Source organism: Podarcis melisellensis, assembly GCF_964234715.1.
Source record: "Podarcis melisellensis genome assembly, chromosome: 15".
NCBI classification, from domain to species: domain Eukaryota; kingdom Metazoa; phylum Chordata; class Lepidosauria; order Squamata; family Lacertidae; genus Podarcis; species Podarcis melisellensis.
Window position 1 is genome coordinate 10,933,143 of NC_138532.1, and position 10,928 is coordinate 10,944,070.

The 10,928-nt window shown below is 44.9% G+C and overlaps 2 protein-coding genes across 3 annotated transcripts in view; one reads left to right on the forward strand and one right to left on the reverse strand.

Annotated features, from left to right (window-relative positions):
* Positions 1 to 5,912, reverse strand: part of RETSAT (retinol saturase) — a 32,417-nt gene extending 26,505 nt beyond the window's left edge. For both annotated transcript variants that reach the window (XM_081890962.1, XM_081890961.1), the window contains exon 1: positions 5,663 to 5,912. In XM_081890962.1, the coding sequence (XP_081747088.1) occupies positions 5,663 to 5,885 (223 nt within the window). In that variant the 5' untranslated portion in view covers positions 5,886 to 5,912. The remainder of the gene's footprint in view (positions 1 to 5,662) is intronic.
* Positions 1 to 10,928, forward strand: part of FEZ1 (fasciculation and elongation protein zeta 1) — a 186,277-nt gene that overhangs the window by 92,674 nt on the left and 82,675 nt on the right. The gene's annotated exons all lie outside the window — the stretch shown is intronic.

The window sequence follows — 10,928 nt, forward strand, 5'->3', positions numbered from 1 at the left end:
TCCCACTCGCCTCTTCCCGCTGGTTATCCTAATTTGTACCACATCACAGCCAAAATTAGATTGTGTGTAGGAAGTCTCAGATCCGCCACAACAGAGAAGATTGAGATACACAACAACAACAACAACAACACCAACAACACACACACACACACACACACCAGCTACCAGCAACTGCAATTTGCTTAGGATAAATTATGGAATTTTGGTGTGTGGAGACACAGAAGTGTTATTTTATCAGATGTGTTTGGAGGTAACCATTTGTAGCTTAGGAGATATATATATATCAGGGGTACAACCCACTGGGAATTCTGTGCTGTGCGACTGAATTGTGCATACGCATCTGAGCACTCTAGCGCCCTTGCCCAAGTCTAGTTCATTTTAATAAGTAGACCCCCTCACTGCTGGCCTGTTAGGATCAAACAAGATGAAATGCCATTCATGCAATTCTGTGAATGAACTGCAGGTACAGCCCCCCAAATTGGTACCCTGGTATGGGGAGGAGGATTTAGCCCTTTGCTCTGCTGCAGCCTCAGATTCCCTGTGTGTTCTATTTTCACAAGGCAAACAACAACAACCACCCCACTTCCATTCATTCCAATGGGAGTTTCCTTCCCAATGCAATAGTGGGAATTCAGTTGATCTTGTTTGGCACTGCAATTGTTTGCCCCCCATGCCAGGGTCCTGATTGGCACTAGGCCGCCCAAAAATTAGTGTAATAATAATAATAATAATAATAATAATTTATTCTTTATACCCCACCATCTGGTTGAGTTTCCCCAGCCACTCTGGGAGGCCTCCAACAAAATATAAAAAATGCGATAAAACTTATAACATTAAAAACTTCCCTAAACAGGGCTGCCTAAAAGTCAGATAGTTGTTTATTTCCGTGACACCTGATGGGAGGGCGTTCCACAGGGCAGGTGCCACTACCAAGAAGGCCCTCTGCCTGGTTCCCTGTAACCTCACTTCTCGCAGTGAGGGAACCACCAGAAGGCCCTCGTTGCTGGACCTCAGTGTCCGGGCTGAACGATGGGGGCGGAGACGCTCCTTCAGGTATACTGGACTGAGGCCATTTGGGGCTTTAAAGGTCAGCACCAACAAATTGTGCTCAGAAACGTACTGGGAGCCAATGTAGATCTCTCAGGACCAGTGTTATATGGTCCTGGAGGCCACTCCCAGTTACCTGTCTAGCTGCCGCATATAGTTGCATATGGATCAGCCTTTAGACACTCTCTTGAGGGTTTCTAGTGGCATTCTCTTTACAACTGTCTGAGCCATATAAAACTTTAGTTAAATAAAATATATTAATCTGTAGAACTGGCACTGCTACCACTGCCACATAATACTCATTCTGCACCTATAAGAAATCAGTCTTTTATTTTTATTTATTTATTTTTTAAATATCTTTTTATTGAATTCTTCACTACACAAAAAAAGACATAAAACATTAGTGATACAAACATAACAACACACAAACAAAAAAGAAAACACCAAAAAAGAAAAGACCAAAAACTAACACACATAACAATTTACAGACGAATCTACTTTAAAACAATAATTGACTTCCCTCCATCTCAGACCCCATATCTCTCTGCAGTTTATTTCACTAAATCTTTACGTCACAGGTTTTATATTTCACCTACTGTGATTTTAATGTTTCCTAAATTTAAGAAATCAGTCTTTTAAAGGGGCAGCACCAACACTTTGGAACTCCTTCCCTATTGACATCCGGCAGGAACCTTAGCTGTATTATTTTTGGTACCTGTTTAAAACACTTTTTGTTTAGGCAAGCCTACCGGAGCACGTAGAAGTTACCTGTGCTTTATTCTCTTTTCAGACACTGTTGATTTTAATCAACTTTTGAATGTTTTCAAATTCCTGGTCTTTGGGTTTTTTTTGAGAATTTTAATTTTTTTGTAGTCTGTTTAAAGGTTCTCTTACAATCAAATGGTTACACACGTTTTGTTAGATAAATGTGGGTTTGCATTTAATCTGGAGGAACAGCTGAGAGGAAGCAGGGAGTGACAACTACCTGCAGTGCAACATGGTCTATTTTCCAAGGCACTAGGTGAAGTTAATTCAATCACATTTTATCAAATGAAGGGTTTTCCTTCCTCATTCTTCCCAGGCTAGAATGGTGGCCAGGCCGCTCTTTGGCAAAGAATTTTGCAGCCATTGTCATAAAGGTGGTATAGTCAGCTTTAAGGGACAGCTGGTAGGAGATTTCCTTGAGCAGGGTTCTAAAACACTCAGATGAGGATGGACAGAATGCAGACTAAAGAACATGCACAGTCATACCTTGGTTCTTGAACAGCTTAGTTGACGAACAAATTGGCTCCCGAACGCCCAAAATTCGGAGGTAAGCGTTCCGGTTTTTGAACATTTTTTGGAAGCCGAATGCCCAACATGGCTTCTGCGTGAGTGCAGGAAGCTCCTGCAGCCAATCAGAAGCCGTGCCTTGTTTTTTTGAACAGTTTCGGGAGTCAAACGGACTTCTGGAATGGATTAGGTTCAAGAACCAAGGTACCACTGCATTGATAACACTCCACAGAAGAAGGTTCTAAATCCACCTTTAAATAAAGGGTCAACTACCCCCCAACACATGGCAGATGAAATGGTAGACTTGGCTTCTAGCATTCACCAAATCTTATAGCACATCAATTGTCTTAGGATAGGGGTGGCCAGCTCCCAAGAGACTGTGATCTACTCCGGGCTACAGGGTTAAAATGTTGAGCTTTTTTTAGGGAAGCCATACTTGTTGAGCTTCTTTGGGGGGGGGAGCCAGTGATCTACCAGTGATCTACCACAGATGTCCAGTGATCTACCGCTTGATCACGATCTACCTGTTGGACGTGCTGGTCTTACGGTGTTATCCCATTTGCCTTTGCAGCAACTCTGCGAGGTAGATCAGCATCGTTTTGTAGCGGGGCTGATCTACCATATTGTTCAAAGCCCATCAAGAAAATCCATCACTATAAGAACTGAAATCCAAGTCTCCTTAATAGAATCCCTAGAATGTTCAGTTCTCCAATCCAACAAACACATTAAAGAACAGAAGAGATGAAGTACCTGTGTTTTGTTAATATTCAAAGGAAATGAAATGAATCCAATCTGATTTTCTCCACTGTACTTATGGATACTGGGCGGGGTACCTGTGTGTTCTCCCTCATGTGTTCACCCAGTGGTAAGAGGGTTCTGGGCAGGATAGCCATACCCCGCTGCTCATGCAATTGCCAGGCACACACCCACCCCCCTGCTGGCAGTGGTGTTGGATAAACATGAGAGGGGTTCCTGCATGTGTATAAATGTAAAGACAATGTACACCTCCTTCATGCGAGGGGCAATCCTAAGCAGTGGCGTAGCATGGGGGCATGGGGGGCCGTGGCACTAGGCACAGAATATCCCCATGACACGCTCCCTTGTCAAGGCTGCATGGCTGATGTCTTCTGGAGCCATGGGGAGGTGAGCAGAGCCTGGGCTGTATCTTCGTGGCTGTGGCGGTACCTCCTTCTCCTCACAGCAAACAGATGCCTGCCCCTGGGTGGAACTCCTGCCAGCTGGAGCCCAGACTTTTCCTGGCCTGCGCCGGTCCTTCCCCGGGGCCTCCCTCCTGGTGTGTGTCTTTGAGCAAGGGGAGGGGAGAGGAGAGCCACACACTTGCCTGGGACCCGCCAGCAGCTGACCTTGTGCTGCGCAGCCAAGGTGAGGCAGCCAGGGAAGGACTGCATTTGGTGCCTCAGCCTGCTCTCTGCCACAATCCTCCTAGGTCAGCTGTGGCTGTGGCTCCAGCACTGCTGGGACGCCACCAACCCCGCCAAGGAAAGCCAGCTGCCGCTCCCGCTGGGAGCTCGCTTAGCTGAGAGGGTGAACACAGTGACCTCCATGAAGGGCACCACAAGGATGCTGCGAAATTCACCTGTTGCCTTCTGTGCAATGTCGGCAAAGAGGTTAGGGGGCACACAATCCTTGCCTTGCCCCGGGTGCTACCAACACACGCTATGCCACTGATGCTAAGTCAATCAGCCCCCCCCCCTTTGTGTGAAGGAGGTCTATGTTTGTATATCATAGGGTCTGCCCTCAAGTTCCCTAAGCAGACAGCCATCGGGGATGTGGCTGGCAAGGGCGATCCTCCCACATGTTGGGGGAATGCACAAAGTGGGTTATTTTTGTGCTTCCCTCTTTTGCTTCGCTCTTTCCAACTCACACTTTTGCCAGAGGGAAAAGGGGCTGTCTGTATTGGACCCCTGACTGAGAGGCAACGATGTTCTAGGAAATGACTGTGGAAGCTACCAGAGACATAATATGCACAAGATCATGTTTAGCTCTTTTACAGTCTTGGCTAGATGACATCAGGGACTGCATTTCAAATTACAGTCTCAATGTCATTAAAAAATAATAACAGCAACAAGACTAGTTTTAGCAAAATGATGGAGACCAGAAAGCTCTCCAGCCAAAATTAAAAAGTTATCAAAGAAAGAAAGAGGGCTGAAGTTAACAGCCTATAAAAGACCTGCTCAAAAGCAAACTGAACTCCAATGGGACAAGCCAATTGAAGCTAAGCATTTTAACACCCCAACTGATCCCAGCTGGAAAGTTAAACATGTGCCGTACAACAGCATCCCATACATACTTACGCAGTATTCAATGGTATCAACTCCCAGGAAAGTTTGCATAGGGCTAAAGCTCTCTCTTCCATTCAAAGGGCTCAGTGCTGGCTGAATTAAACCTCCGTTAGATGGAAAAGTAATCACTTTATATACATCTATGTAATATACAATATTCAGTATAAAATGAATTTTCTATTACAAGACTCTAATGCAAGTGTGAAATTAGATACCGATGTTAATACATATTTTTGCAATTACATACTGCAAGCTCCTAACCTGAAATTCACCATTTTGTCAAGAAAAGAATATCTAAGGCAGTCTCCTTCATAACACAGCTGAAATGTAATTATTCCCACCTAGCAGGGTTCGATTTATTTAGGGCTCAACTGAGTCCGAGGTACAAGTGTTAGCAGACAGAGCAAAACCAGGAAGATTTTAACAAGTTAGTTTTTAAAGGGGGTGACTTTGGGCCAGTCATCGTCTCTCAACAGCAGCCTGCCTCACGTTGTTGCGAGGATAAAAATGGGGAGCGGAGAACCACGGAAAGCTGCTTGGTGAAAAAACTGTGTAACTTGCAGTGCTAAGGCAACAAAAAGAAGATTCCTAAGTTAGCCTATTTCCCATCTAGTACTGGCACTGGCAACTTTGATTGGCAGGGTCTCCAACAGAAGTGGCTCTTTCCCATTGCATGTTTTTAAACTGAAAATACCAAAGAGGCAGAATTTGGGGACTTTGGCAAGCAAAACACGAGATAACCATCTATACTAAGCTCGACAGCCCGCTAAGCTCTGAACTAAACAGCGCGCAAAGCAACAAAGGGAGGGAGAAGAAAACCTTTTAAGGCTCCAGCCCCGTGCGCTCTAGCCAGCCCGGGAGCCCCACGGAACAGCGCCTTAATCCGCAGCAAACATTCCTAGGAATGCATTGATCCCTTCGCTCTGCCACCACTGGGCATTTTTCACGCGCCACTTGATCCCCCCCACCCAGCAGCTCCCTTTGCCAGCCTGGCAGCGCCCCCCGCCGGGGCTGGCTAGCTGGGGCTGGCCGGTGGCTACCTTGCTTGAGGACCTTTCTGCGCGCATCTTTGTCGGTCACCAGAGGCGCGGGCGGCCGCCTGGAATCTGCCCGGAAAGGGTTGGAAGAGGCGCTGCGGGTGCCCAGAGCTCTCCAAATGCCCAGGAGGAGGAGCGCGCCCACGAGCGCGTACACCCACATGGCCGCCCCGGCAAGCGCTGCGAGGACGCCAAAGTGAGACCCCGGCTCAAAGAGCGCAGACATAGCACCGCTACCAGCAGCCGCCTCCTCCTTCTAGTAGGCTGGCCGCAGCGCGCTCCTGCCCCTTAAAGGCGCAGTCCAGTCTCTCCCTGGACTGCCAGGGAGCATCCTGCCAGGGAGTGCCAGGCATCCTCTGAAAGTGCAGCCAGGAGATCTTTAGAGAGCGGAGGGCGAGGGGTCTGGAAGAGCGGACGATGCGTCAATGTAAGGAGAGACCTGTCAGGGTTGCGCAAGGCCATGGGACCTGTGTGACCCTCGAGGTTCCGCTGGCCTTCAACATGGCCAATGCTCAGGGGTTATGATTATTTATTAAATTTGTACACCACAATTTATCAGACAACCACAGGGTCAAAACATCAAAACACAACATTGAAACACAGAATACATATGATGGGAGTTGGTGTCCAACAACACTGAGAGGCCACCGGTTTCCCCATCTCTGACCTGCAGATTAGCCATGAGAACAGAGCGTTTCAACCTTTTCATGTTGGTGACGCACTTTTTAGACATGCATGCATCGTTTTGAGATACAGTAATTCAGTTGTACAAGCAAGCTGGAGGTTAAGCTTGTTGGGTATTCTCTGTGTGTGCAAGAGAATAATTTGTTCCAGAAAGAGGAGAAGTTTCAAGAAGCAGAAGGCTGTGGTTGTTCTGTCTATGCAGGGACATTTTCTGTGGGTTCTTTGGACATGCACAGTGCGAAGGAATTAATGATAACAACGGTTTTGCCTAACTTGTTGTGAGTCTTTGCAGAGACAGAGAGAGCCTTGGACTCTTGCTGGACTCTAAGCATGCCTTGACCACAGCAGTGGTGAATGTCTGTATATAGTTGCTACCAATATGCTTTTATACCTGTCAAGTAAACTTCTACACTTGACTGAATCTTAATGGTGTCTGTTATGTACTCAAGTTCTCACCCTGGACCAGCAGGGAGATACTGTAGATAGTTATGCAAATGAAGGATCGAAAGTGACGTTCAGTGATTGGATAGTTTTAGAAAGTTGTTACAGTAACGTGGTACTGGAACTCTATATAAGCAGGCTGACTGAGCCCTTCAGTTCAGTTCTGTCCTGGCCTGTGAATAAACAAGAGCTGTTTGAAGAATCGCTGTGTCATCTGATATGTTCACTCACAACTTAACAGTGTCCATGAGTGTTTATTGCCTACTGTGTGTACCTTCAGCCCCAAAGACGCTTCCAAGGAAGGAGCTGCGCTGAGATGTAACTCTGCTGAGTATAGACACTGGCACACACACACATACACAGCAAAAGTGATGCCAGACTCAATCCTTTCTAAATCATCCATCAGGAGTTGATGGATTGATCTAACAAAGCTAGCCCCTTTCCATCCCAGAGAAGAGAGCCAGGAACTTTGGGTGACACACCTACACACTGCAGCTAGCATGCTAATATGTCAGGAAACACAGTTTGGAAAGCTCTGCACTAGAAGCTTCTTCAGGACCTGAGTTCAGGCAGGAAAACAGACCACGGTATCAGCAGGGTGATGTTGGCAGCAGAGTGTCAGATAGCCATGAGCAGCTCAAAGTGAGATATTGGGGGTAAGAGAAGAAGTCTGGCTTGAACCAGAGCTCATGGGCAGCTGCTCTTCAAAGTGTCAGTCAGGTAAAGTCCTTTTTAAGTGGAGATGGAAGGGACTGAACATGGGAACATCTGCATGTGAAGCATATACAATCAAACCCTGGTTGTTGAACATAATCCATTCCAGAAGCCTGTTCGGCCTCTGAAATGTTAGACAACCGAGGCACAGCTTCTGATTGGCTACAGGAGCTTCCTGTACTCAAGCGGAAGCTGTGTCGGACGTTCGGCTTCTGAAAAACGTTCGAAAACTGGAACACTTACTGTTGGAGCCGAAAAGTTCCAAAACGGAGGCGTTTGGGAACCGAGGTTTGACTGTACTCTGCTACTGAGCCAGTTGCTCCTCTCAACTGTGCAACACTAAGCAACAGAGATTGTGGATGGGCACAAATCAAGCTGGTGTGTTGCTGAAGGGATCATAGAGGGAATTTTGATGTGTACAGGGATTGAGAGACTATGGAGCAGCGCATAAGCTACTAATGACACCATTGCCCAAGAATGAATATTTTTGTTGATGTTTACTGATTTTTTTTTGGTGATTTTATAGTAAAAGAATTCCACCCACATGTTACAGGATGTGTTCCAATAAGCTTCCACTTCCCATAGTTAATTTATGTGTCTTATGTTTTATACCATTGACAGTTATAGCTGATACAAATGCTGATTTGCCCATTCTGGGTTGTTTTTTAAATGAAGAAAGATTAAAATTAAAAGGCACATCAAGGCACATCAAAACAAAACATGATACTGATGCACCTTTTTTAAAAAAGAACAACAACACACCACTCTAAAGGTATTTCAGATACATGTAAGGCTTTCAAAGAGGAAAATACTGGTTTGTTTGTTTGTTTGTTTGTTTGTTGGTGGGAGACGTATGTGGGAAGGGAAGGAGTAAACCACAGGAAATTTGCATGAGACCTTTGAACTCAAGACACAGCTGCTTTCATCATGACATTTTAAAGTTTGTGCACCTAAGGTATTTGTGCTAAAACCACAATGGGGTGCATAAAAGCTAAAATGTAGCGTGCAAATTCAATAAACACACTGCGCGCATCACTTACAGGCTCCAGGGTTGCCTGCAGCAACCAAGCAAGATTTAGCTGGTTCCTGCCAAACCTGGACTTGCTCCCCTGTGTAATTTTTAGAATGGTCTCCATTAGAGGAATGATTTTGTGTGTGTATGTCTCTGTGGACTTCAGGTGATTTAAACATTTGAATAAACATGGATAGGATATGGCCAAACTATATTTTGCTGGATGCATGCAAGTGCCTGTAGCTATTATGCCTGTTGCAAAAACTTGTTCAGTTTCGACTATGGTTGAACTTACATGCTTGTCAACGGCTAATACCTGTGACATCAGTGACAAAAAGCAGTACAGTCCCCACTAGAGGCAACATCTAATGAATTTAGGCTCTTCTCCATCACTATTAAAGGGAACCATTTTTTCCAGTATCAAAAGGCTTGTGTCAATTCCTTCAGTGGCCATTTGGAGGCACCTGTGATATATGGATTTATAGAGAAACTGTGAAGTTATACCTACCCTTCTATATGCAAATATAGTACACATCACAAAACAATAACTACTACTTTCTTTTCTCATGCTAGGGTGGGAGGTCTATTCTGATCACATGCACCAACTTCTGTGGGATTTAATTTCTAACAGGTGCCTACTGTCTGATCCAAAAGTATGGACAATCTTTTTTTATTTACTTTATTTAAAACATTTATAAAACACCTTTGATGCTACCTTTGAAGGTGACTCGGAAGCAACAATTAATCCAGAATGTGGCTGCTAGGGAGCGGATGCCGGGACCGTATAACCCTGGTCCTAAAAGATCTACATAGGCTTCCAGTACGTTTCAGAGCATAATTGAAAGTGTTGGTGCTGACCTTTAAAGCCCTAAATGGCTTTGGCCCTGTATACCTAAAGAAGCGTCTCCACCTCCATCGTTCAGCCCAGACACTGAGGTCCAGTTTCGGGGGCCTTCACTGCAAGTAATGAAGTTACAGGGAACCAGGCAAAGAGCCTTCTCGGTAGTGGCACCTGCCTTGTGGAATGCGCTCCCAGTGGATGTTGAAGAGTAAAATAACAGCATAAATTTTCGTAGAAAATTTATCTGAATTGATCTGAAGGCAACCCTGTTTCAGGAAGCCTATAAAAGTTGTTGTTTTTCCTGTATTTTTGCTAGATCTGCCCAGGCTGGTTGGGGTAACCCAGTCAGATGGGTGTGGTATAAGAAATAAATAATAAGTTGTTGTTGTTGTTATTCTATAATACCTAAGTGCCAGCTTTTGTGGTTAAGAACCCTCAATTGATTCCCTCCCCCCATCTAAATCTCACTTTAAAACCATCTAATCCTGGATCCCCATGCCACATCCAGCTGTGCCTGGCTGATGAAGAAGAGGGCGCATGTCGCAGATGCCAGAGGCATGTTCTAATAACCATTCATTCTAATAGTATCTAATGATTCTAAAGAACAATATTGCAACAAAAATAATTTTCAAATAATACTAATAATTTCCAGGACAATAATTTCACAAGGCTTGCCTTTTGGCTGATAAACGCCAGTACTATATACAGGGCTGGATTTAGGTTTGATGAGGCCCTTTATATGTCCAGCTGTCCTTCGTCAACAACAAATTGTTGCTGTTTTTTGAGTTGAATATATGCTATATGGTAATTTATGAACCTAATAGGTATCTGAAGCCATTTGCACATGCAGAATGTAGGCACCCTATATATAGAAATGAGCAAACCAGTGATATTTTAGGGAGCAGGCTAGCAGGCAGGGTCCATTACTTACACCATAGGGGCCTACACAACTCAAAACACTGCTGCTGTATGCAGGTTTTATTTTGTTTTTTATCTGTTATTTTGGAAATGTACATCCAGTTTTTTTCTCTTTTAATTTTTTTTAGCTATAGCTTGTTTAGCTTATAAGGGACGCGGGTGGCGCTGTGGGTTAAACCACAGAGCCCAGGACTTGCTGATCAGAAGGTCGGCGGTTCAAATCCCTGCAACGGGGTGAGCTCCTGTTGCTCGGTCCCTGCTCCTGCGAACCTAGCAGTTCGAAAGCACAATGCAAGTAGATAAATAGGTACCACTCCGGCGGTAAGGTAAACAGTGTTTCCGTGTGCTGCTCTGGTTCGCCAGAAGCGGCTTAGTCATGCTGGCCACATGACCCGGAAGCTGTACGCCGGCTCCCTCGGCCAATAAAGCGAGATGAGCGCCGCAACCCCAGAGTCGGCCACGACTGGACCTAATGGTCAGGGGTCCCTTTACCCTTACTGTTTAGCTTATACGTAAATCCGGCACTGAAATCCTTCTGTACCTTTTTTTTTTATATAATATTTATTAAAGTTTCAAAAAAGTTACAAAAATGAGATAGAAAAAATGAGAAAAAATAAAAGAAAAAAATAAAGAATACAAAATACGAAATCCTTCTGTAC